General features: G+C 40.1%; 1 protein-coding gene across 1 annotated transcript; it reads right to left on the bottom strand.

Moving 5' to 3' along the window:
• Positions 1 to 27,694, bottom strand: epb41l5 (erythrocyte membrane protein band 4.1 like 5). The gene is made up of 25 exons (XM_035676849.1): positions 27,520 to 27,694; positions 24,513 to 24,625; positions 23,202 to 23,244; positions 22,852 to 22,930; positions 22,468 to 22,512; positions 21,613 to 21,665; positions 19,733 to 19,853; positions 19,374 to 19,461; positions 19,096 to 19,184; positions 18,900 to 18,975; positions 16,595 to 16,764; positions 15,564 to 15,670; positions 15,443 to 15,461; positions 14,635 to 14,680; positions 14,151 to 14,269; positions 7,640 to 7,791; positions 7,020 to 7,111; positions 6,696 to 6,833; positions 6,162 to 6,229; positions 5,285 to 5,407; positions 4,081 to 4,162; positions 3,827 to 3,907; positions 3,186 to 3,248; positions 2,772 to 2,911; positions 1 to 2,174 (listed from the first exon to the last, which is right to left on the bottom strand). The coding sequence occupies exons 1-25, from the start codon at positions 27,692 to 27,694 to the stop codon at positions 2,105 to 2,107; spliced, it is 2,352 nt and encodes a 783-aa protein (XP_035532742.1). The 3' UTR covers positions 1 to 2,104.

Here is a 27,694-nt window from a genome sequence, read left to right as displayed (position 1 = left end):
TCCTACTGTAGCAAAGCTTTACTGAATCATGATCAGATTTTCCAGAAAAAAAAAATAAAAGTTTATATAAAATTGCATTTGAGACATCACAATCTCAGTGTTTCTCCAGTCAGATTGATCAGTAATACGTTTTCCTACTTCTTCTGTAATTAGAAAACACGTCGATGCTGAAATCTTCTCGGTATGTAGTGACAATACTGCCAACATAATTTTCAAAAAAAATATATAAATCTACTTCATATCTACAGCCAGCTGATGCCATTATACTGACAATACATTATAACTGTATGCTACAACACTTTTGGACAACATGTCATATTTGAACAATTACAATGAGTAGTAGCATAAATAACCGTCACTGCTAAGAAGACATTATAAAACAGTCAGCTTCCCTTGTTCAAGACAGATAATGAAAACACTACACAGATATAACTTGAAAGAGGGTCCAGACTTTGTGATTACAATGTATGGGGTACTGAAATAAAAATAAAAAAACCTGATATACTTCATTAATAACTAGAATTAGGCCTCAATTTCACATAAAATCAGCTTTTAAGATACTTCACAAGTTTTCCTCCAGTTATAAACTACATCAGCAATTGTGAATTTAAGTCATAAAACTCTGTTTTCATACTGTGGCATCTCCAGCATTCTCAGATGAGACTATTCGAATACATTCATTTCCATAAGGCAGGGCAGTAGCTACAACGTGGTAATACCAGGAACCATCCAGTTAGGTAATCCAAAAACTGAGAAACGGCGTTCACCTCCAGGGATCACAGTTCAATTAAAGGTTTTAACCTCACATGGCGCATTTATATCACCAGTTTAGAAGATAAGATTAACGTGAATCAAAACTTGCCACAGGTGGAAGCAGTGGTTTTAAGTGAAAACAAACTAAAAGGGTCACATTTTAGACTAAACATTAAAACTCGAAGCCAAGAGTTCACAGAGGAGCAGAACATAGAGCGTCCAAGACGAGACACAGAACTAACTTTCATTAGTGATGTTCAACCTCTAATGATGCTGGTACCGATGTGTGTGAATGCAAAAAGTACTGCGAAGGGCAAATTAAAACATTAAAAAAAAAAAAGGAAATAAGAGCAGGATAATAAAAACATCGGTTTAAAAACCAAGGTGGTCATCTCTATTGTCATCCATCGCAAAAAATACTTTCAAGGTCCATTGTTGCTAGATAATCCAGTGAAGTTTTCATATCCAGTGGCTGCTAACAGTCGAGTTTCACACGTAGTATCGATTGAGTTTAAGAGAAAAAAAAAAAAAGGTTTGTAGTGTGCTACAAGGACAGTACAGTGTCACGTTTCATGTTAAGAGTCCAGGTGCTTTTATCTCTTAGAATCAACTTAAGTCAGCGTCTTTCTTCTTTTTTTTTTTTTTTTTAAAGAGATTTTTCTTTTCAGTCCTTCATCCAGTGTACTTGATGCTCCACATGCTGTGTGATCAGTGAGTGTACAGTAAAAGCTCAGAGTAGCAGGGATCCAGTGGTGTGAATTACCTGTGATACAACAGCATGACTCAAAAAAAAGGGGGAGGGAAAGCAGCACTAAAAGAGACAACCTACCATTTAAAGTCAGTGGTGGATGCGTTTATGCAACATACCTTACAGTTTCATGAGATTTTAGTGTGTCAGCCCCAACTTGACCCCTGTAGCAAAGAAGCTGAACAACAACAGTTTATATCACTTGTCGTCTACAAGGAGTTGGTGGTAGTTATTAAAGACCGAGGTTTGGTTGACTGGATGGATGGAGCAAATGGCAGGTCGCTGACAGTGAAGTCAAACAGGAGATTCACAAGTTAGGTGTTCCTAAAATGTTAATACTGGTGCTACGTGTTTGTTTTAATGGTTTCAACTAGTCTTTGTGCCATGTGATACTGTAATCATACTCCTATTATTGTCTTGTGTACTTCGTTTAAATGTGTTTGTGGTGCTTGTAAGCTGCCAGTTCCCTGGTTCCACTCTCCTCTTGGCCCTCAGTGTTCAGCACACCTGGCCCAGCTTGCTTGTGTGTGGATGGGTGAGGGGGTGAGGTGGGGAAAGCAGTCTGGGAGACAAACGCTGTGATGGCTGCTCCTCATTTCTCCATCAGAGCTCAGTGGTCAGGAGACCTCTGGGTTTGGCTCCATTGTCCGAGGCTGGCTGCTGACCCACAGTGCTGCGGGACACAAAATCACTGCATCAGAGAGAGACTGCTTTTAAAGGAAAAGGCATTAAACTTGCACTTTAATGTTGACTGAGAGGTTATGAGCATATGGTTCCTGAAATATACTGCTTTAAAAAGAATCAGTTCCTTTCCTGGATACATAAATAAAACTGATATGAAAAAACTCACATCACTTCGTGCGGTGCATAGCTATCATTCTGAACTCTACTTACATGATTTTTCTCTGTGTGCATGAGGAATTAGGGACACATTTGAGTAGTTTACAATATGATAACTTTGATGATTTAATGATAACTTGTTGCAACAGACTTAATCTGCTATTTTGCAACCTCTGCTGTGTCTACCATGGACTCCTCCAGGATGAACAACTTCTGCAGTGACTGCCACTGTTTGAGGTAAACAAGAGGAAGCTCATGATTTCTCAAAGTAGCAAGGCCAAGCAGGAATTACAAGTGATTCAGCTCACCCTCAAACTCTGCATTCAGCTAACGGAGGCATTCTCCTGCTTCACCAGCAGGGGTCAGTATACTACCAAGCTTGCTGTAAAAAAACAACCTGCAAGTGCTTCGGGTTCTTAAGAATTTTTACCTGGCGGAGACGGTGTTACACGTGTGAGCGAGGTGGGGGAGGGCTGGGGTGAGAGCTGCAACCCCATCGGCAGGGAGAAGAGGGCTGACCTTAGCAGGGGGGTCAAGGTCGAGCAGGCCGTTAGTAAAGACGCCAGGAGGCTGCATTAGAAGGGGATGGGGGAGAAGGAAGGAGGTCAGACTCTACGGAGCTTCTAAATCAGCCAAAGTGAACAGCAACTACGCAAGTGCAATAAGCCTTTTATCACCAGTTTCAAGACAACGGACACAAATGAAGATAATTAAATACACATCAAAACCTTCTAAAACATTTCTTAAGAACCTGGTGGGGGGAAAGACGGGCAGAAACAAAGGCCAGATAGACAGCTGAACAGGAGAGAAGTTAGACAGGTAAACCCAGAGACTGATCACTCACAGCAGTTGTAGGAATGATCCAGCGCGGTGTGATGACAGGTTTGGGCTGCTGCACTGGTGGCAGCTGGAAGACAATCAGAAAAATGTTGTCACGCTCTATTGACTATACTAACTTTTAGGCAGGCATTCACTCATGTGTGAACCCAGATTGCTGATAGAGGTTTACTTCTTCATAGAGGGAGACTTGTGACTGTCAGTATAGTTCCAAACTCTACTACTAAAGCACAGATTTACATTACATATAAGTCCCGAATTGAGTTTCATTTTTCAATTCAGTTTCTCTCACTAGATATTAATAAATGTTGTGAAGGTGTATCATCACTAACATTAATTTAAATTCCTACTCCCTGGTAGCGTTGGAGCTATGTTCACACTCTGTTGGGGCTACAGATGGGTTTAACGTTTCTGAATGAAGGTGAATATGTGATGTATTGTTGCAAATTAGTTGGGAGGTCAGAGTGAGTTTGTCTTTAGTCAAGGTCGGTGGTTTACTGCCTGCAATGACCAATAATTCCTTCCTAGTGTTCTTGAGCTTGTCCATAAAACCTGTCTTTTTGGGCTTGAGATGAAAACATTTTTAGGAATTGAATAAATTACAACTGGTTGGAGGAGGTGATCCACATGCAGTCAGCTGACACTTACAACAGGAATTGGATCTGTGAAATCTATCAGGTTGTCAGATAGTTGGGCGGTGTTTTGCAGGTCAACTTCCTCGGCTTTAACCTGCAGAATGACACAATCTTTTTACGACGACATACAAACAAAGAAACCAATACAAATTCCCCATTGCTTTCAACATTTAACACTTTATACAACTGTGAAATGATCCAAGGCTATTATTCCCATGGTAGCAAATGCACCACAATAAGTAATTTAACCATTTAAATCATCATTACCTTTGTTGCCATGCCTTCGCTGGCAGACTCAGAGGGCATCTTGGGAACAGAGGGGTTTGAATCTTCAGTTAGCCTCTCGGCACTGATGAGCAGAGCAAGAGGAACAATGAGCAAAGGACAAAGAATCCATTTGACAGAAAAATCCTCACACAAACATTAACAGAAATGTATTTTAAGTCACTCATCCTTGAGATAGAGCGATATAAAAAAACAGATTTATTTGGTACATTTACTGGAGATTTTTCTCATTCATATGCTCCAAGACATCTTTATCATCAGAGCCCATCAAGACTTTAAATTACTTGTTTTGTACGACCAACAGTCCAAATCCCCAGGGTACTTTTACAATATTAAAGTTACAAGATGAATGGGTTCAGTTATTAACTGGTGCTGAAAATTATTCTTGATGTTTTGTGACTGACTAATTGATTACTGAGAAACAAAAACAGCCTGGATAGTATGAGCATTTACTGCACCAATAAACCGGGTCTTAACAGCCTTTGTGAACAGTCTGGTCAAGCCACTGCGTGTCTCTGTAGTTTTGTGTCATCCTGTAAACACTTATTGAGCAAGGACACCAGCAGTATCCAGGCAGAAGTCAAGTCATGTGACTCAACACACCCAGATACACACACATTGCTCAAACATGCCAACAGATGTCAGCAGAGACTACAAAGAACAAGCAACACCTTTGTCTCCAATGGATGATTGTGAAATGTATATTATACTTGTTTTATGAAGGAAAGAAGAAAAATCTGAATGCTCAAAGCCTCTTCGGTCCTACTCTCAAGGTCCTAACAGCTTAAGTAGGTTAACTGAATACTCAATAGGTGTGTATTAAGTTATAGGCATAGTAAACTATAATCAATTCACTGCATCCTTATATAGCAGGTATAGTGATTAATCAATATCTACAGTCAGTATAAACCTAATCATTTCTTATAAAGTAGGTTTATATTTATAAGGGGGAGGTATCTTCATAAGCCATAAAAGAGAGAAAAAACAGATATAATGTGTGTATCTTCTAAGAAGGAATCCCTCCTCTGCTAATCTGTACCTGTTTCTCCGGTTCTCATTAAGCAGCCACACTGGGAATAATAAATACATACACTATTTACCTTGTACTGTAGAGAAAATTACAGTGGGCAGTATTGTACACAGAAAATACAAACTGCACACAAAAGCATTTAGTACACAGACTGACCTGGCCTCTGCTGATGAGACCAGAGACGCTGGCTTCAGCAGGTCCCAGGAGTCTTGGATGTCAGCACGACTGCTAACGGACAGAGACGAGTTACTGCCCAGTCGCCCTGTGCGCACCTTTAACCTGGAAACAGATGGTACATATTTCTGTTTTGTGCCAATGATTTGGTGTGTCTACATATAACGCACATTTCATGCATGAAATATTCAGAGAAAATAAAAAAAACTGACTCACAAAATGGGATCAAATCAATTCTAATACAGAGTGAAATCTCTTTATAACAATAAACAAATTCATTATAAATCAAGAGTTGAATAGGGTCAGGGAGGAAGACATGGGGAAAAAGGTAAAACATTTATAATATATATTGTGAATATAGCAGTATTCTCCTCTTATCATCCTGAGCCACTGCCTCTGACAGCGACTTGCTTGTCAATCTGTGGAGGCTTGTAAAGATGAGCTGCAGGTGATGTAATGTTGTGAACTATGCTAATAATCCTCATGAATATTCAAGTAGTTAATCAGCTCTAGCAGCAGGGTGCGCTGCGATTGGCTGAGACAATGTGTTGACAGTTGGTATGACTCAGGAAGATGGAGGAGGAGGGAAAAGACCCAGTTTCAAGACAATGGAGCACAAGTGACAATGGCTTTTCTCCTGTCCATGTGTGCTCCGTACCGACTGTTTAAAAAAGGAAAAGAGATTTTTGTAAATGCAGTATGATGCTGAAAAAAACCTATGAATATTTTTCATGTTTGGAAACCTTGGAAGAAACATTTTCTTGATCATTTCTAACACTTAGAAGTTCAGTTTAACAATGAATAATTCATTATAATTAAAACATATATTTTACTGCCATGACATTATGCCATACTGTACCTGGTAGAAGCATCCTGCAAGTTACAGTTTTTATCTCCAACCATGACCACATGTTCCTCCAAAGGTCCCTACACAGAGGAACAGCGAGAGCGAGATAAGTGGATAAATAGACAAACAGATGGACAGAGGGCTGAGGGACTAATACAGCCATGCATCTCAATCTCACTTGATCCAGAATAACATCACAACTATGACATTAACATGGATGTTTTTCTTTACTGATATTCTGTAGCTGTGATGGTTAACACTGAAGCCCACACTATTAGGAAGTAGACAGTATGCACTATTATTTAATATACATAAAGATATAGCTGTATTTCAATTTCTTAAACCAATTTGGAAGCATCAAAGGTGAGAGTAACCAGCATTAAGAGTGCTCTTGTTAAAACTATTTCATCCTTACAATGATCATGGGATGTTTATCCTTTTACATATTCAATGTAACAACACAATGCATCCATTAATCTCAATGAGTAATGTCTTTCCACTTCCTTTTCTCCCCTTTTGTCCAGTTTTGTGCGTTCTGTTCCTCACCTTGATGGCAGCAGCCTCAGCTTGAGCTTTCAGGATGTTACTCTTCAGATCCTCTGGGGTGCGCAGTGGAGTGACCACTGGGCTACTACTGCCTGTACTGCTCAGACCACACTTCTCTGTGAGTTTCACCACGTCCTCCTGATGGAGCAGGGTGAAATGGGACACACACATTCAAAACAAAAAATTAGAGAAACATATGGTTATTACTACTGAACGAACTGGACCGCACACTATGATGATATTTGATCAAACACTGCATGTGTTACTACTCTACATCTTACATTATTTTTTAGAAATGTACAGAAATACTATATAAACACCCACCTGATTGTTCATGGCCATATTGACATTGATGTTATTTCTTGGAGCAGCAAGAAGAGGACTGCTGTCCAACGCCAGCTGCTTCAGACGTGCTGCTGTTTCTGGACAGACAGTGTTAAACTTAAACACACACCCACACAACTACAAAGTAATCTTTCAGTGCATGCACTATGAAACATGCACATTTAAAATTACAAGTGATATTCATTATGTGCCCCTTTTCAGTGTCTAGAAGTTCTCTATTGTTTACTTGTCCTTAACATCACAAACCGCATAATCAGCTCTGTGGGTTTACTGACTTAATGTAAGTGAGGCTATTGTTAATTGTAAATACCAGAAAAATGTGATCAGAGGCAGTGTAATTGTATTAGATGTGAAGCTGAGAGCTGAGGGGTGGTCGGTGGCGCCACCATCTCACAGTCTGACACACCGTCACTATATTGTATTATCCTGCCAAATACATTTTCATACATACTAGGGATATTTATAGGATTACACTGGCTTATTCTAAAGATTAGGCTTCTAAAACCAAATTGCCAGTCTGTCAACAACATTTCCTATAGAATTTTCGCTGTCACTGAATTCACTTTGTGGTATGTTTGTTAGGTTTTCTATAGCCTCACCACTGAGGCTGAGAGGATCTTCCCCGGTGACACTGGGGGTAGCATAGGCGTTGCTTGGTCCGGCCTCGTCTGTAGCTGTCAGTGTGGGAACGACAGGAGCCCTGAGGACATCATCAATGCACGTCTCCATCAAGTCAGCAACTATAGGCATACTAGAGACAGAAAAGAAGAAGTTGTAGTTCAAGATGGGGGGTTAAAATTATGAAGTTTAAATATAAACACAAGGAGATACAATACCGGAGATAATGCAGGTGTTTAACCAATTTACCAATAAAATAATTCAGCATTATACAGCTGTACAACTTACCTACAGCATCCATTAGATATGAAAGGACTGTGCAAACCTGGCCCATGATGATATATCAGAAGATATTTTATAAACAACAAAATTAGAATAAAAAAAACAACAACTAAAGAAAACTGTGTTTACACAAATATATTGAATACAATATATTTATGTAAAAAAATTTACATATATCTGAAATAATAACATAATAAGTCTCTGGCAAATCACATATTCACAGATTCATAATTGCTCTAGTGGGTCTGCAAGTATATTAAAACATCCACTGTATTTGAAATGTTTGTTCAGGAATATCAGGAATACCAGAAAGTACAAAGACAGTTACTGTACTTCTACCAGAACAATATGGCAGGTGCGTGTCCAAAGACAGAAGCCCTAAAAATAAATATTATCAGCCCATGGAAATAAGTCTTCAAAGAAAGCAATAACTTTTCTAGGAAATAACCAACTGTAATATCCTCTGAATTTGAAGCGACCTGAAGCAAATTTGATACATGGATTTGGAGAGAAGCTCTTCCAGCAGCCTAGTAATTACCTCATATTTCTGTAGCCTGAAGACACAGTGAAACACGAGAAGTACATATTACTACATACTGCCTTAAGAGAAGAGGAGCTACAGAACAACACACACAAAGATGTTAAGAACAAAACAATGCTTTGTCCGACAAACCAAATGTACATAAACAAACCTACATGTTAAGCAATCCATGAAGGAAACAATGAGGATGTATCCAAACCTCATGTGGGCAATAAAACAGGGGGGGAGACGTACAGTCTCTTGCCAACCAAACATTAAAGAGTCATTAGGTACTCTGTTGCTGCTCATCTTTAGTCTGTGCTGTTCAATTGGTTTGGAGAAGTAGTCTCTTATAGATTTTTTTTTTAAAGAGATTTCATTGGGAGATCTCTAGTGATGGATCTTTTCCAACTATCCCAATGTTTAAACCATTAAAGTAGCAGCCAAAAGTAAGACTGTGTATAGATTTCCTTTGTTTCTGTGCTTCATAGTGAACAGCAACTTTTTACCAATCCAATAACTTGTGTCTATCATTTTTAAATCTAATTTCTTTGTTTAACGGCTACGGTACAACTTGAGAGATGTCAAAAGAAGATAAAAATACCAACATGTTCTCTGTTCTCTGCACTAATGAGAGCCCAATAGCCAAATCAGTGTATATACACTGTAGTGTGATGAAACACACATAAAGGATGCTACATAAAGCTACATAGTCTTCTGTGTCAGGAGTAATCCTATCTTTATTCTCTGAAATGGTTTTCAACATACAGTTCAGAAATATACACATACTTTGGTCAGTTATGTTGTAAACATTTAACTAAGAATAATATTAATAATTCATTTTCATTGGTTGAGCTGTGCAAGAAACAGTGGTGTAGCTGAGGTGTAGGTAAGTATTCAGTGAATATCAACATCTATAGACCGCTCTATGTATCAGCCGAACCCACCCTTTCCTTCATGGTTGGGTCATTTCATAATAACCCTCCAACTGTGCCTACACCACTGCAGTTGTGTTCACAAAACAAACTGTACTAAAAACACAAAGAATTTACATTCTATTTTGATTCTGTTTAAAATGTTTTGATAGAATTATGCTTGTTTGATTTCTTTGTTGGATGAGGAGGTCAGTATCAATCTAATTTCTGGGTATAGAGTCCAGGATGTGTTAGGCCAGCTTAACATGGAAGTAAGGACAAACAGCTAACTTCCAGCCAAAGACAAAAATGCATCAATGCAGCATTTCTAAAATGCTTAACACATTTAGATTTGTTTGGAATGCACCAAACAAATTAGTGAAAACAACTCTCCCCTGCTTTTATTTCTTTGTACTAGGCTAGGCTAATAACCTCTTGGACAAATCTCTACAGATGAGAAAGATACTGACCTACTTATCCAACTACCTTTTAAAAAAACAGAAAACCATAAAATGTGCAGGCCAGATTAAATACAACATAGTGAAAATCATATCTTCTTATATAAAAATCATTTGATGTAATCAAACTTAATAAGGCAACAATGTTTGAAATATGATTTAAAAAAAAACAAAAGCTACTTTCGAGAGAATGACAATGAGAGCAGACGTGGACTTATTGAAACCCCCAGGAACTATGGGACTTATTGTTTCCTTGCAGAGTCAAGAGTGGAGTTGAATTCCTAAGCCTCACATTGATACCATCTCGTCCCAGCCAGGCAGTTTCACCATGAGGTTAAGAGTGAAGGACAGAGGAAGGAAAAAGGGAAAGGAGAGACAGAATGAGAGACATACAAAGTGTAACAAAATGGAGAAAACGACAGAGGAAAGAGAATTGTCCAGAATTGTCACTGGACTGAGAGTCAAGGAAACATGGAGGGAAATGCAGGCATTGACTGACGCGCTGAAAAGAAAAGGGCAGTATCAAGTGTGACGGCAGTGTGATGGCAAGCATGGAGAGGTGTCGGTCTGTGAGGGGTGTTACCAGACTCAATATCTGATACTTTGAGCGGTTTGTGTTGAGGAAGGTTTCAGTTAATAAGGCATCTCTGCATTCACACTAAATGTGTCCTTCCATGTGGTGCAATCACTACCACAAATACCAGACGTTTCTCATGGGTGAGTCACTGCTGAGCCATTCCCATTTATCTGTGTGCTGTCCAATTCATGTCAGTACAGAGGCTGAGGCCGCTGTCAGTTGCTTGGATGTGTCCAACTCCTTGGGAGCTTTGATGAGACATGAGCAGGAAGGATGGAGGGAAGAGGAGACCTGGGGAGAACAGGGTGGAGGAGGGGAAGGCGACAAACAGGTGGGGGATGTAAAGAGTGTAGGTTAACACAATGTGAGCGAGAGGGGGAGAGGAAGGGAAGCACTGAATGAAAGCAGCACAGAGGAGAGGGAGATTGTGAGTAAATGAATGAGGGAGAGAAAGATAACACCAAGAAACAGCTAGTTTAACACCAGTATAAAGAAGAAGGAGTAGAAGGCAGTAGAAGAGAATGTGAGGCAGCTGATAACATGAGTCTGAAAGCGCTTAATTCTTTGTAATTCACTGCATATGGTTTGACATGCAGACTGACTTTGCAGTGTATGAGAAACACGGGTCCATGAAGATTCTCTACAGTTGCACCAAGAACCGCATTTTATCTGGTCTTAGGACATAATAAAGTTCATTTTAAACTAGTCAGACAAAAGAAATCCTTCTGATTATAATAACAAAAATGTTATTTTAGTGGACTGGATAAATAAAGTTGTTCATGTTCGTGATAAGCCTGGCATTGTGAGGATACTGAATAAGCCACGCAATTTATAGTACATTGCTTCTGCTACACTGTACACTAGCGTGCATGTACATTTAAGTGTGCAGTGACAAGTATTGTGACATGAACACTTCAGTTAAGTGAAGTGGACTGGATGTCTCTGGAGCATCAGTGACCTGGCTTTGGACCTCCAGCGGCTGAGGTCTGATGGCTTATGTCAAATCTGTGTTTATATATTCAGTGCTGGAGGCCTGGAGCCAGAAGCTTTTATTCATGATGACAGCTCCACTGGGAGCGTAGGAGGCAAGGTAGCAAACAGTTTCCCATTGCCACTGTAAAACAGTGACTAACTTGATGATCTTTGACTAGACTGACAGCAGATGAACTTCCAGTGACCTTTTAAATTTGCCATTGTTAGCAATGGGCAATAATATGTGATGAATTAATTCTAATGGCACTGATCTAAGAGTTATCTACTCTCACTTATGATAAGTTCAGAGTAGTGAAGTAGCTTACAGTAAAGGGTTAGAGAGAAGGCAACAGATGCACACACAGCAGTATTAGACATCTTAAAACAAGGAGAGAGAATACAGCTATATGGCCGATTAACACAGCAAGGGAACAATACAAAAAGCCATTATACAGGCGTGCTAAGAACTGATTTTGGTTTAAATCATACATTTATATGTAAGTGCAGTAGGCTTAAGCATATACAGTATTTATTCTCCTTTGTGTATGGTAAAGCTAGAGAATTATAGACAGACAGATAGAGGAGAGTGACTACTCATGTTATCAGGAAAACAGCTTATGGTTTAGTCGTCCATGCAAAATCAACGGAGATGTTGTACTAAAAGCAAGGGAGGAAGGCGTGGGAGGTAAAAGGTAAGCGCACCAGAGATTAAGAAAGTATGAATGATACAGCAATGTCTCTTTGAAAGCATCCTCCTCATATCCACTGAGTCAGTTTCCATGGGTGACAGCATAAACAACAACTCAGAGGTGATCTCAGTGTAATATCTTGTGCTGATAAAATACCCAAGAACTTGTAGTACTTGTGTCAGTGTTGGTAAAAATACTTTTTTCCCTTATAATTGGATAGGTTTCTGAAGGCTCGACAACATTGCCCCAGGAACATTGGACTACCACAGAGCAATGTGGGCCTGTACCTGGTAGGTGTTATTAAAACAAAAACAGTAGGTAGTAAACTTAATCCTGCTTAAACACACTTACAACTGACACAAAGTGGGAAGTAAAAATACAGAGAGCCCTTGCTGTACAGCACCAAATTAATAGGGTGCGTTTTAAAGGACATTGCGGAAGAAAAATAAAATCTGAATAATTAGTATTTTCAGCCTTTTGGATTTACTGTTTATCTTTCGGGCAACAAAGTCTGGAAGAAGAGGATACAGCATAATTACTGTGATAGGTCATCGCTGTCTATGCTCTGGACCTATCCAAGGTCATGTCTGTGCATCCTGTTGTGTAGAAAAATTTAGAAAAAAGGGTTCCTGAAATGAAAATGACAGGCAATCCTCTTATTACAACTGACCAGAAATTTACTTTACCAGAAAAAGGATCAGCCTGAGCTGTAAATCTGAATAAGCTTTGTTCCCCATAAGCCAGAGTATTTCTGCTCAGGAAGTAAGAGTATCTACTTTACACTGGCAAGTAATGTTTTCTTACTGTCTCAGCGCTAAACATAATACATTTTCCTTCTTTTGCATCAATGTGAAAGTTTGCCATAAGCTGACTGGCAAGCAAACCTCTACTCATACTCAAATATTGTTATATCTTGTGACTAACGGTTTACAGAGGGGCAGGCGGTTCCCAGGATGCACAGCATGACATTAGATGACTGAAAGTAAAAGACACCTACAAACTAGAATGCGACAAAGTCTTTAACAGAACAGATCCAAAGCTGAAAAACCCCCAAGTCATTACGTCATTTCCTGTGACGATTAGGTTGGCATTTCATGCTGATCAGAAGTGGACAGACAGCAAATCACACAAGACAATTCCATCGCAAGAAAACCCTTTTCCAAAGCCAAAATCAGAAAGCCCGCCACTGCATAACGATTGATTGGTTAAAGCCAGAGCAATGGCACGGTTCAGTGTTTGTCGTACCTACCTGGCCTGCCTCCAGACAAGACCAATTTGTCCTCAGTACTTGTTAATACTGGAACACATAGGGGGACATTGCAGGTTTATAAGAGGAGGGTGCATACATATTTGTAAGCATATGTAAATGTGCTTGTTCATTCACACTCTCAAGCTTCACACCACACATGGAAATGCATCCACAAATAACAGATTTATCCTAGACAAAACAGACACTACATTTATATACACTGCTCATACAGCGTAGCAGCAGGAACAATGAGCCATGAGATAGCAAACAAAAATAACAAAAAGGTTATGTGGGTGGTATTTAACTTAACTGAGTACTAGCACATTTTCTGTATATCAAATTAAAAAAGGCAGAATCATAATCTTTCCTGACTTTGCACACTCGCAAAACAGAGCAGGCACTTGGAAATGCACACAAAAACACTCTCTGCCTCCTTCCTTCCTTCCGTTCCTGCCTTTCGTGGTCACAGCAAGCCAGGGTCAGTGGATAAGCCATGTTAAGCCACTCTCATGGCATTAGATCATGAAAAACACACCTAGCTATCCACCCACTTCTTTGAGCAACCAACAGGGATCAGTTGGCCCGCCCCAACCTTTCCTAACCTGCTCTTGTTTTCCTCATTATCAGAGAGCACTGAGCTGCCACTGGTACACAGTACGGAGAATGAATTGGCATTTAACTTCATTTTCTTCTGTGCTTATCCTCTCTAGGATTATAGGGGGCTGGAGTGTATTTCAACAAAAAGAAATTTATTTAAATAAAATAGGCAGGCATTAAAATGAATTGACTCTGAATCGGGCAAAAAAAATGTGAAATTACTCAGGTACCAACCTCCTCTTTTCTCCTCCAGGACTTCTGGGTAGAGCCTCGATCTCCATCGGTCCACAGGCAGAAGCAGCTACCGGGCTGACCACAGGTACGGCTGACCAGGCGCCTCTACTTGAAGAAAACTGAAGGGGGAAAAACAGAGGAAAAAATATTCGTTTGAGAGTGAGGATGGTTGAGGTATAGAGATGGGAACAAAGGATGTGATTGGAAGGTACTGAGAATGTTAAAAAAGAAAGAAAATGTCACAACTGAAATCTTTACCATCATTCAACTTATCATTGTAAGATAGAATATTACAATGCTTGGACAAAACTAAGCTGTTTCACGTTAGCCAACTGTGTCTGGCCTGCAGTCTGATTCTTACTTAATGCTTTGGGTCTCATCTCTGACTTCAAAAACCGGTGTAAATCTGTTGCACTGCTCTGTTTTGTTTCCCTGTACAATGAGGGAGAAATGATAAAATACACACAACCGTTAAGCTTCTCACCTTGTTCTCTTTGCTGGAGCTGACTCCATTGCCTGATGAAAGAACCCTGAGGGGAGAAAGAAATTGAGACTTTTTAAAAGAATTCTTAATTCTGTACATGGATTCATGCTGTAAATGACCGAACTGGTTTTCAGCGTTGTTTGACTGAATTTATGACAATACTCTTTCCATTAATCTCTTTTTATTTTAAGTCTACCAGGACATCCATGAGCCTATCTGCAAATCCCATCCTTATTATTACTCATTAATACTGCATATGTTTTCTTGCTCAAAGGGGACCTGCACTGTCACAGTAGTAAAGGTCTGCCCAGTCCGTTGTAATGAAAAGTCACAGGAGTGTTGATCATCACAATGCTTTGAGTCATCTGGTCCCATGACAGCTTAAAACTACTAGTGACATCATGTCTTTAGCCCACACACATATCCAGGAAACAAAAGGCTACCTCTGGAACAAGATTACAGTCAAGGCTTACAGATGAATTAAGAGGGAGAGTGTGTGTGTGTGAGTCACATCACTTTAAAACAGTACTTGATAACTGTATAGTAGATACATATATGACATATAACGAAGCAATTTCCAGTGCAAGCCTGTTCATTGTTGTTGTTTATCACAAATAAGACAATGAGACAATGTAAACAGGATTACACAACAATGGTGCTCCGACAATCAGTAAATAAAATGATATAATTTCCACACAGATCAATGATATGCATGTCATCACCCTAAAAGTAAAGCTGTACAAGGATAGATAAAGTTATATAATCAGGCAATGGCACAATCACATTGTTTAAGTATCAGTGTACTCACTCTTGTGGATGGTATTGTCCTGTAAAAACACAAAGAACAGACAGTAAGTGTTACATTCAGATTCTAAAATATAGACAAATACCGACTCTTCAAAGAAAGGATGTGTAGGAGTCGTCCTCACCTCTGTTCTGCATGGTTCTTCTGGAGTAACGTCGACTGGGCCTTCTCTCAAAGGAGGCTGACCGCCTTGCTTTATTAGCCTTGGTTGTCTGATATTCTGTCTTTCCACTGGTCACACAAACAAACACAAACATTTATTTTATACTTGCAAGAGCTTCGGTTTGTTCCCAGACTCTTAAGTAATGGTAACGTCAACCAATGCAGGTCGTATCATAAAATACAAAAAATTAAATTTTCTGATGATTCTTGGATCAATCTCATTGTCCCAAAAACAAAAAGGCACAGCGATGACCCCTGCTGAACTCTGGATCCATCCAAGCGATAACCTTCCATTAACAACAAACCCGGTCACCTCTGTGTTAAACCAACATTACAGCCAATGCTTATCCAACTGGGTAATGTTTAAACATACACAGAAGGGAACTGGCTGGCTGCTGCGGTATTTGGACACTGCATGCCTGTCTTGTACCACTGCAAGTATCTATGTGTACGCACGTGGGGTTTTTGTATGTACAGAGAATGATACTGTGTGTCGAACTAGGATTATCAGTGTAGGTACGTTCGAACACACAGTCAGAAACAAACGCATGGCCCTCTAGATTTGTAGCACTTGACTCGGCAGCAGTTTACCATCCAGACTTTTTGAGTCTAGAGTGGTCAGAAAGAAAGAGCAGAAAGAGACTCTTTAATGTCAAATTGAACAATCTAGCATTGGGACCAAATCAATGCAGGACTGAATACATTTTATAGACATTAGTTACTTGTACAGCACTGAACCTGATTAAATGTTGTGCCGCAGGGCCAAACATTATCAGGTTAAACTTGTTCCCAATAAAGAATCTGTTACAATGGGCTTTACATGCAGAGTTTACTTTGTGAATCTAAAATTTGCTAGAGAACTTCAAGCCCTGCGTATTTGGTACAAAAGGATATGGCAACCCTTGTGTACCAAGCCAGTCTGCCTAGAAGAAAAAGTGCCTTATTCAAAAGGCATCCTGAACCCTTTGATCGGACAGTACATCAATCTGTTACCTGTATCTGAAGCGTGATCCCATGCGTATGAATCCGGGGCGCGCAGAGTTCTTCTGAACCGGCCCTCTCAGCCTAAAGAAAGCATGATGTTCCACAGCACACTTCCAGAGGTGCTTACAAGCCTTGGGGTGATCCATCCTGAAGACAAAAGTGTGCTCCTGTTCTTTGCCCTGGGTGGTGTAAAGTTAGAGGGAAAGTTCTCAGTACAGTGACATATAAAATTTACTTTACAAAGTAGACATCTCAAGTCAGAATGAAACCTGCAACCACGGCGTAGTGTTTGTTGTTATACATGATCAACACTAGCCAACACATTTTCAGAAGACAAAGCTCGTGTGCTAGCTCTCGCTTGTGGAATGAGACTAAAATGTGGAGAATGAATGGCTGCACTATAGTGTGTGCAGATGCTGCCTCATTAATCTGATTTCTCGTTGCGGCCTAGATGAAAGCCTGCTTGGCACCACAGCCGGTTGCAAAACTTGCACTGGAGCCATTCCAGTGTCACAGTCAGATTCTTTGCCGCTCTTTGCTTGATTTCCCTTCACTGGTTTTCAGATGTACCTCTTGTATTCCACATATGCACTAAAGGAATTAAATCTACATCCAAAGCTGAATAAAACCCCATAAACCTTTACACAAATGAAAAAACAAACCAAGACCCATATTGAGTACCATATCCATGAAACACCGACAGCCTGCTGATGCATATCCTCTGATTTATTCAACGACGATGTAAAATGTGTGCATCTGTGATCTAATGCAAGAAAAAGCCTGGCTGCCTCCAGGTCAGACTGCTGTTGGAGTGACAGTCTCTCACTTCACAGAGCCACAGTTACACGTTGTTTTTTTTGACATCCTTACTCCTTAACCTACAATGTTGACAATATGTTGCTCATGCTATCACTCAGATTCCAGGTCCTCTCATGCCCTTTAAGGTCTAATTAAAATGTTCCACAGAGTTGAGATCTGTAGAAAAGTTATTTGAAGTCAGATCCATCCACTGAGTTGAACTAGAACGCAAAACTTGGATCCAGTTGGGGCCTCTTGGTTGTCGGGGGTACGGGCCTTCCCAAAAAGACCTAATAGTAATGACAGACTATTTAAGAGCCACACATTGAGACAGAAGCACACACACACAAACTGAGAGACACATTTCAACCAACCACCTGTTCTTAGAAAATCTGTTTGACAATGGGATGTGACTGCTCACTTTCTCTCACGCCCTCTCTCCTTTGTTTTCATCTTGAGTTGCTCCTGTTGTGTGTGTCAAGCATCTTCATAAACAATTGAGTATATACAGTACAGTAAATTCCTGTGTCCACAAGACTAGCATACAGTATATGACCCTTTAGGACAGAGTTGGGAGGGGAGAACTGTTTGTGTGTGTAGGAGAATGGTGCATACCAGAAATACCAGAGGGGGTGGGCTTCTTTATTAACCTCACTCACAGACCTCCAGCACGGACATAAACAGACTCTCCTTCTCCCTCATATACACTAGCCTCTGGGTAGTATAATACTAAGTCTTGTTTCATTTTGATTTAAAACCAACCTCTTTTTGTGCTCAGGCACCACTTTAACCAAAGGTATTAAGAGGAACATTTGTTCTTTGTACAATTTCTTTTAAGTGATTTTTAAAGGAATGGCTTGTATGGTCTACCTGAGTTTGTGAATAACCTTGTCTTTGTCCTGGCAGCATTATAATCTGTTTATGGCATGTAGTAAAAGAGTTAAGAGCTATCTTTAAAGTGCAAAAGTTGTTTAATTGTTTCCTTTTTTGTTAAGGGGACAGCTCATCTTAGAAGTTGTAACAATTTTTAAGTATCACATATTTTAAATTTCCCAGACACACATGCTTATGCTGGTTGTGAATGGCCAATGTGAACAGCTTAGTGCACCAATAACAAACAAAACCTGCATATTTAGACACAATTAGTCCTATTTTCACAACAGGTTTGCATAATTGGAAAACACTAAGCCTACAGATGGACACCAGAGAAGTTGACAAAGTGGTAGGAGAACTTTTTATCCTTACTGAAAGCTGTATAGCCTGATAGTGTCTGCTATCCTCTGCAAAGTTACAAACTTAGTAGAACCTGCTGAGTATTTGATAGGCCCATAAGATGGTTAGGTGCTCTGTAAGTAAGTAGAGTACATTCATAATAATTATTTGCTACAGTATGTTGAAAGCATTTGGACTGGGTCTTTGTATAGTATTATAAAGAAGGACCTCTATGGGAGATTTACTGTATTTTCGGCATTTTCAACATTTCACTGTATCCAAATATCTGAGTGCGTTTGCTCACGTTCACCTGTTCGTCATCCTCCACCACCACAAGCGTCAGTTTGCTTTTCTTGAAATCCAGGCAAGTGATCTTGGGCCTATAACAGATAAAAAACATGCAGAGTACATTTAGTGCATACAAAGAAACGCTCACAGAAAGTGTTTCTATAAGGCATTTAAGTAGATATCTCAGTAAATTAGGGTAGAACCAAACATACCAGAAGAAGAGCCCGATCTTGGTTTGTCCTTCAAACACCAAAACTCCCGTGGGTGTCAAACCCAGACTGTACTCATTACCATCTCTTGCCTGCAGGGCAAAAGAAAAAGTCAGGAAGAAAAAAGAAAAAGAAAGATAAGAGACAGCGAAGAGACATTATGACCCTTTCACAGATTTATGTTCTTATACACATTCCTTCCACTTCCTGTCTTTCATGAAAGACAGTTCAGATTCAGTTTATAGAGTAAATGATATAAAGAAAGAACGTTTGTCAGTTACCTTGACCATATGCATGTCCACCCCATACATTTCTAGCCACTTGGCTTTATTCAGGTAATTAATTTCAGCTTGGGCTGGTGTCTGACCTCTGAAATAGACAAGGGAAAAGGGAGGAGGAGAAGGAAGAGAAGGAGAAAACAGAACAGAAAGAAATGTTTGCATGATCAAAAACGTAACTGTAGCTCTAGGCTGAAATTATGAAAAGAAAATAGTGAGATAAAAAAAAAGAGTATTTATGAAGTGTCCCAGCACAAGCCAACACAGCATATAGACTACATCCATTTATTTCCATAGGATATCTGCTATATGTTCAGTTTAACTGCCATATGTGCACTTACACTTTATAATAAAATGCTTACCTGCACTCTTTCCATGCATTGAATATCGCTAACTCCACGTCTTCTGTCTGGTTGGGGACGAAGCGAAATTCTGTCACCAGGTCCACATTATGGTCTAATGGGTCACAATCACCTAGCTCAGCTGAAAACACAAAGACACACATTCTATATATCAGTTCACCGCTGCACAGACGGACTGCATAGGTGAATCTAAAAAACAGGTAATTCAATGTACAATTCAAATAAAGACTAAAACATTCTTAAAATACTACTTTAGTGTTCAAAGACCTTGACATTCAACCCCTGGAAGAGGAGCCCAGACAGAGTGTCTGGCACTGTGGTAGAAGGAAATCTTAATGGATAAAATAACAAACAAATCCTCCCTCCATGTCACAGCACATAATACATTTGTAGCATTAGGTCAGGGACTGATGGGTATCTGATCTCCCTCTGGACAGGAGGTCGTAGATTTTATCCAGTGAAAAAGGGAGACAAAAAGGAGGCAGGAAAAACAAAAACAAGTATTCACGAGATAAAAATGAGACTAGGGTGTTAAATGGTGAAATAAAGGAACTTATCTCTGGTACTGTAGAGAAATAGTACAGAGACTGAAAAGTCTGTGTTCTCATTACATTTTGCAGTGTTTGGGTAGATAGGAGAAAGTAGGACTAGGACTGTTTAGCCTGTCCAGCTGTGAGCAAAGCCTCAGGATATAGAAGAGAGAAAAGATTATCTTATCCTCTCCCTATCCCAGTAAATGTCAGTGGACCAACAGTATAATTCTGAAAAAAGGAAAACGGGAGAAGGAAAGAGAGAAGACAGAAAGGGTGCTGGATTAGGGGGCCTCCGAAGAGGATGGAGCACTAATGAGCTGGCATTTACCCCACAGTGACTGTGTGTGTGTGTGTGTCTGCATGGGTTTGTGCACGCAATCTCATTCCATAAACGTCTCTAATGACTCAATCTTTGTTCTTCTGAAGCGGCACTCTCTACACTGCTCTTCTATTTTGAACTATTAAAAAACAGTAAATATGTGTAGTTTAAAAGAAAGAGAAAGCCCGATCAGTTTCTGCTCTACTAGAGGACTTTTAAATGTACTGTATGTAGCTATGGAAACATCAATTGCCCTGACACCAAGTTGTCCTACTCTAAACTTGCTAACTGAGAGCTTGATAAGCAAATATTGGCAGGGAACCGCAGATAATATTCCTGCTGTTACACAGACATTTAACTAACACTTGTTGGAAGCATATTAGACTGGGAAACTACTACGTTAACAGAGGTAAGAGGTAGAGTGGAAGCAGAAATGTCATTAAAGAATTCGAATGTCCTAAAAAGAGTTTTTATTATTGTAGCAGAAGCGTTTATGTGCCTCAGTGTCTATGACAACAATGTTGCCAGGAGCGTCATTTTGTGAAGATGGTAATTCATAAAGACTGGTTCGAAAAGATCCAGGAAAACTGTAGTGGAACAATGACAGAAGGGTCCAGTCCTGCCACTGGGCTTGAGTGAGTATGTGGACCTGTTTGGTGAACGCCTCGTTGAGACACAGCTCAACTTATTATCACCAGTTACAAAGTAAGCGCAGGGACTAGGCGCAATGTCTGTTGTGCGTGTGGGAGCGTTGTGACCGAGTTAAGCTATGTGGATGAACAGAAACTGGCTCTTACAATAGCGACTTAGTCACTGCAGGTTGAAAAATCACCAGGGTTCTTGGTACGAGAGTGCTCCAATATATTTTACAGGCCTTGTAGGGCTCTGTGCAGTAAACACAATACACATCTCAACTCCGCAAAGCAGTGTGCACATACAGTACACTGCACAAACAATGGCAGGGGTTACAAAGGTGATCCCAATCAACAGAAAGCTGGAGTTGGAGAGAATCTGCTTGGGGTGCTTACCCTGTAACGAGAAGGCAGCCAACTCCACCGCTGTTTCAAATGGACACTCTAACCTGAAAATACAGACATGGTTAGAGTCAGCCACAGCTAAATCACTGAGGCTAAAATGCTGCCACAACCTTCACTGAGGACCACTTTCTATTATTATTCAGCCAAACAATGCAAAAAATGTTCCTTTGTGGTAAAAAAAAAAAACTTTATTATTAGTTGAATATTCAGTCCACTTAGTAACTGTTAATAACTCCATGCTGTTCACCAACATGTAATCCTGTAAGCCTCTTACAATAACAGAGATACCAACTGATGAAGAAAGGCGCTACAGTATATTGTCTTGGTCAAGTGATAAATGTTAGCTGTGTGAAATGACAAGACAGCGGGACTGATGTATATAACAAATGCAGTAGCTCTTGTAAAGGGGTCAGTAAAATGTTGACTTGGGCAATGAGCAATGAGTGGGAAATTTGAGCCAGTGCTAGTTAATGTACTGTTTTATATTGTTTTACCTGATTGATGTTCTGTTATTCACTTCTTATATTATGAGTTGTACAGGTGTCTTTGAGTATTCAGAAAAAGCGCTTTTTAAATAAAATGGATTATTATTATTAAGGGTTTTGTCACTTGCTCTGAACCAGACTGGATAACCACTCAGAATGTGTACTCTTAACAATTACTATAAAAAACTAGAAAGTCAGACAAAATATTTAACTGATAAGCCACCGCCAGAATTTTATGGCAACTATCCCGTTGTCTGTCTGGCTTTTTTTCACTAAACATTAATTTGGAGTACCATGAAATCATAAAAGATCTGTTCGTTAGGGTAGTAGAATTTAACTTAAAATGCAGGAAATGACTTACTTGCCACTGAGGATATCTTGCTTTAACTGTAATACAAACAGGTATCTGAAAGGAAAACAAACAATACAGTTAAATATGGTGATTAATTCATGGATTTCATGGAATATGATACCGAAACAACAATCTTTGCCAAACTGGCAGCACTGAACACCAATTCTTTAAAAAGTCGTCTATCTGAGTGAGATAAAGGACGCCAAATTTATTATTTTGTAAAGAAAATGAACAGCACTGCACTTCTTTTTTATGTTTGACCTCTCTCTCATACACAGACAACACAACACACTTGTAAAGCAAATCTATTTTAAAAGAAGAGATAACAGCTTTACTAAATAAACCCAGCCCCAGTACACTGGGAGAAGTTCAAATGTTTGTGGCTTAACTGACCTGGTGAGCTCCTCGTGCAGGTTGTTTGGTTCTGAGGAGTAAAACTTAACTCTCATGTGAAGGCAGTATGGTGGGCCAACTAAAAGACGGATCAAAATCACAGCTCAGTTAATGTTATAACACTGAACAGTCATACAATGTAATAAAATACCAGGGAGAGAATGTAATAAACTGTCTTAGAGACCAGATGCCTCACAGCCACTCACTTAAACACATAACAGTTTTTTGTTATTCACAAAAAATGAATTACAAACTGTGCACTGTGTCAAAGGATATTTTTATATGTATCAGGTAATTATGTATGTTTGGGGAGTGGGAAATGGGTAGAGGGAGTTCCTCTGTATACTTACTTTTCACTTGCTTTTTGATACTTTTTGTAACGTCAATCCAGTGCTGAAACAAAAAGGTGAAAACAATTTTTAAAAAAACACAGCGGCTTCATCAACATAGAGATGAGGTTTATAAAGAATCGTGCAAGAAACATTTGATCTTACAAGTATAGTCTTTTTCTCCTGCCTTTATTCAATTTATAAACATTATGAAACCGTCTCAACTTAATACTGATGCCTCTATAATACCATCAGTGACAATATATTTAAGGCTATTTCTATATAGTTATTGTTAATGCCTGCCGCTGATCTGATTCTGTCAGTTTCCACTCGAAATCAATGAAACGAGGCAGCGGAAACACTACCGCTTCTGTCCACAGGGGCCGCCAGACTCAATACAAGATGAAAGTTCCTTGTAGCTGGTTTAAAGAAAAGTTTAATGCTGGGAGGTCCTTTGTAGAAATACACTCAGACACTAAAGTAAGTGTTCTGCTCTATGCTGTAATTCTTCTTGGAAGTTCAGGCTCTGTGAGGCATGAAAAATGCCACGGAGAGGCGGTGGTGTGTTTGTGTGTGTGTGCATGTGTAAGTTAGAGAGAGATAACAGAGGAACTCGCAGCACTCTCTAGTCTCCTCTCCCCCACATTCCTCATTACAGCACCACCGCCTCCCCCCACTGCCTCGCTTTCTCTCACCCGTTTGACTCTCTACCTCCAGCCCTCTTCTCAGTGTCCCTCCCTTCACTTACATCTTTCCTCCCACCAGCTCTCCCTCCTTCCACGGCCTTCACAGAGTATCATTGTGAAGGAACAGGGTCACTGGCAGACCATAACTTAAAACGGTTTGTCTCAGAGCACAGCCTGACTCCCAGAGCTGACAAAAGTCCCATAACCAATCCCTTTAGCCCATTCACTGGGAGGGAAAAGTCGCTGCCTCAAGCCTTCCTTCCAATGGGGAAATGGTGATTTGGACTGAAATCTGAAGCCTGGCTGTGAACAGCAGCTGAGGAGACTGCCGAAATGTAAAATGACAATATTGAGGACTGAAATTATAGTTTGATATACTGCATATTGTGATTAATTACGATTACTGGTATCAACAAACACAGGGAGGCAACGTCAACATTGCTGTTAAGTCAATTTTATCTGTTATTTTAAAACTGTTCAACATAATAATATTATATATATATATAATATATATATATATAATAATATATATATAAATATATATATATAATTTCGCCTTCGGGGGATAAATATAAGTATTTCTATCCATCCTATCTAATAATACAGGAAAAATTGTGTAGATAACGTGCATCATCCAATTCATTACCTGGTACTCTGTGCTGAGTCCTGAAGCGGTAGTCCGAAGTAGTCTTTCTCCCACGATGTCCAGCATGGGTACAATGATCATGGGTAAACGAGCTCTCACCTTTGGCCTTTTTTCTGATCAGGGCAAACACACAAACACAAAGAGGGATTTAAGAATCGTGAGTATTAACATCCATCTCCTAAAGGGTCATGAAGAAACACACCTCGTGTAAACCTAGCTGTATATTACTATATACTAGTAATATATGATATATTATTACAGTGTGAATATTGTAGTCAGGGAAGATAAAAGGCATTAAAACCATCTGGTTTCATTACATACACAAGGAATTGCAATATTCATATTATTATAAGATTATTCGATTATCAAAATAAAATGAAAATATCAAAGTGTTTTTGGATAACTATTTCTAAGGACCAGTGGTCTCACCTTCGCTAAAGTGTGTAGGGGAAACTACGGTCAACATGCGTACAAAAATAAGGCGAAAAGCTCCCTGTATTTCTGATTTGACATGTTTCCATTTCCACCAATAGATCGCTCCTATAAATGTTTACACACTGGACCTCAAACTCAAACACATTTCTAGGTATCTGATGTTGTCCGAAGAAGACTAAAAGAAAAATGTTTTCCCACCTGGCCCTGTAAATTGCGTGTTGAGGGTTGTTTTTGTTCTTTTGCTTGCCCTGGTTGTGAGCTGCGATTCGTTTTTATGGAGTTGGCAGATTGAGAGTAAGTAGATAAAATACTTTAACATGAAGTCCTCCAAGTTTGAAATGATGTTTTCCGTCTTCTGCACAAGGCCGTACCAGTACTGCTCTGTGACTGGGAGGATCTCTCCCTCACACCACCACACACACACCACACACACACACCACACAACAACACACACACGACCACCACACACACACACACACACACACACACAGGTCCGACTTCCAAACCCCACCATGAGGCACAGCGACAGGGTTGCCATAGTAACGGGGTCTAAAGTGCCCCAGACGCCGAGGAGCTGAGGGAAGTGGGGTGGCTGGATACATCATGTGATCATCTGGCTCTGTTAGGAAAAGACGCTGTCCAAGATCAGTCTGCAGCTGCATTTGTTTTTTTACTCTAATCTCCAATAAATAATCTTGTCTGTTTAATCAATAATTTATTTTTCAACATTTGTTCTCGCACTGAATTGTTCTGTAATTTTACCCAAGTGTATGACTGACTTTCTATTATTTCCCCATCTTTTTTTCCCCTCACAGGAACAACTGCAAACAATAGTAGATAAAAAAAGTCTTTACTTTTTTTCGTAAGCATCCAAAAACCAGTTCGAGAACCACAAATCCATAATTTATTACCTTTTCTCTTGCAATCTAATGAAACATCAACATATCCCTACATAGGATGCAGGGTAACCAGTGTTGGCATACATGAGAGTGGCCTGTTAGCAGTCAACCAAAAGACATTTCTTCAGTAAATTACTGGGTTGTAAAGATTCTTTTTGTATGCATGTTTAATGATGCACTTACCACTGCAACAACTAACCAATGGGTGTGCTGCTAGCTCAACAACAACTTAGATTTTTGTTTTTATTCTTCCGATACCAACACAAATACTCAGAAGCCCTATTTGTGGTTCTTTTTCCAGATATACAAGAGCCACCAGAGTCTGCTGCATTATAAAGCTGAGCACTTTAACGGTGGAGTTCTTGGCATCAGGACTTAACTTTTCCATTTGCGGGACTTGGTCCATCACTTTAATCTCATCTTTAAAGTCCACGGTCAATTCTACAACCACAGTTCATTTTACCCACAGAAATCAGGGACACGCACATCACAGTGGTTAAAAATTGGATAAGGAAAGGAGAGAGGGGCACGGGGGCTCTCGAAGTTTCCCTGCGTCTCCTCCACACACTCCCTCTCTCACAGACGCACACCCCAAGAGAGCTCCTGGGCAGCTCAGGGGGGCTGGCCCCATGCTAGCTGGCATAGTTGACGAGGCATACCGCACCCCTACAGTACCCAGGGAGAGAGAGTACAAAGGACTCATTGTGTGTGTGTGTGCTGCACCCAAGGCCTTGTTATATCGCCTGCAGTATTGTTCGGCTGTTTGCAGCCTTCCTGCCTGCCTGCGAGCACGGAGCTCTGTCTCTCAGACGTCGTGTGGCGATGTTTCGGTTACAATTGAGGTATTTAAGCCGATGTTCTCTTCTACGGCTATTTACAAGTCCATTAATCCGAGCAGCGTAGTAATGCATCCATTTTAAAAAAGGTAGAAGACTAGAAAATCATGTGATTTGGTGGATCCGTTCTCTAAAAACAGCATTTATAGCATGGCTGTCCTAATGTCCATGTTTACCCATTACACCGCACAAGATAACTTAATCTTCAGTCTGACCTCAATGATGGATCAATTCATATTGATGCATCACTGAAATTCATTGAAGGAGAGGAGCCGGAGTGCGACTCTGCAAATATAACTCATCCAGAACAAGACAAAAGGTCACGACATGTCCTGGGAATTCATCGACTCCAGTTTGCTTTGAATTACTGCAGACTGGCCACAAGTTGTTAATGTTAGGTTGAGTCTTCTTCCATGACTCCTGATGCCATCATGGCTGCACTGTACACAAGCCCTCCTCCGAACAGCAGTCGTCCAACCACAGCTCAGCAACTGTAACTGTAACTGCAGACCTGTCAAGCTTCGCATTTCTCTACACGTTTGAGCGGCGTGCACGAGGCTCTAAGACGAGCGACCTTCTGTATTTCAGCCGTCTTTTTCTTTTCAAAAACCTAAAACACAAAAGCAAATGTGTGAGGAATGGATTAAACTTCGTCATTTCCTGCTAACGTTACCCGAACGTAATCAGCAAATGTTACCAAGTGCAGTTAACTAACTTACTACCTACAAAACCTGCAGCCAAACTTGGGTTTAGATCCCACTGCGATTGCCAAACTCATGGCTTATTCCCAGTGGTTGATGAGTTGGGGTTTGTTATGATGGGCTGACGGTGCCTCACTCTCGCTCACTCTCTTAGGTCCAAGCTTAGCTCTCTTCCCTTTCTCCCTGGGGGCGATCGATCTGCCTGCAGCGGCATTTGCTCCGGCTGGCCGGGCTGGGTGGTCGGAAGACGCCGTGAGCAGCGATTGTCTCGAGGTCCCCTGCACTTCCTCTCCCGTTGTTGATGAGCGCAT

This window comes from Morone saxatilis, unplaced genomic scaffold (genome assembly GCF_004916995.1).
Source record: "Morone saxatilis isolate NCDOM2014 unplaced genomic scaffold, NCSU_SB_2.0 Contig5, whole genome shotgun sequence".
Taxonomy (NCBI): domain Eukaryota; kingdom Metazoa; phylum Chordata; class Actinopteri; family Moronidae; genus Morone; species Morone saxatilis.
This window is presented reverse-complemented; position numbering and strand designations above follow the sequence as displayed.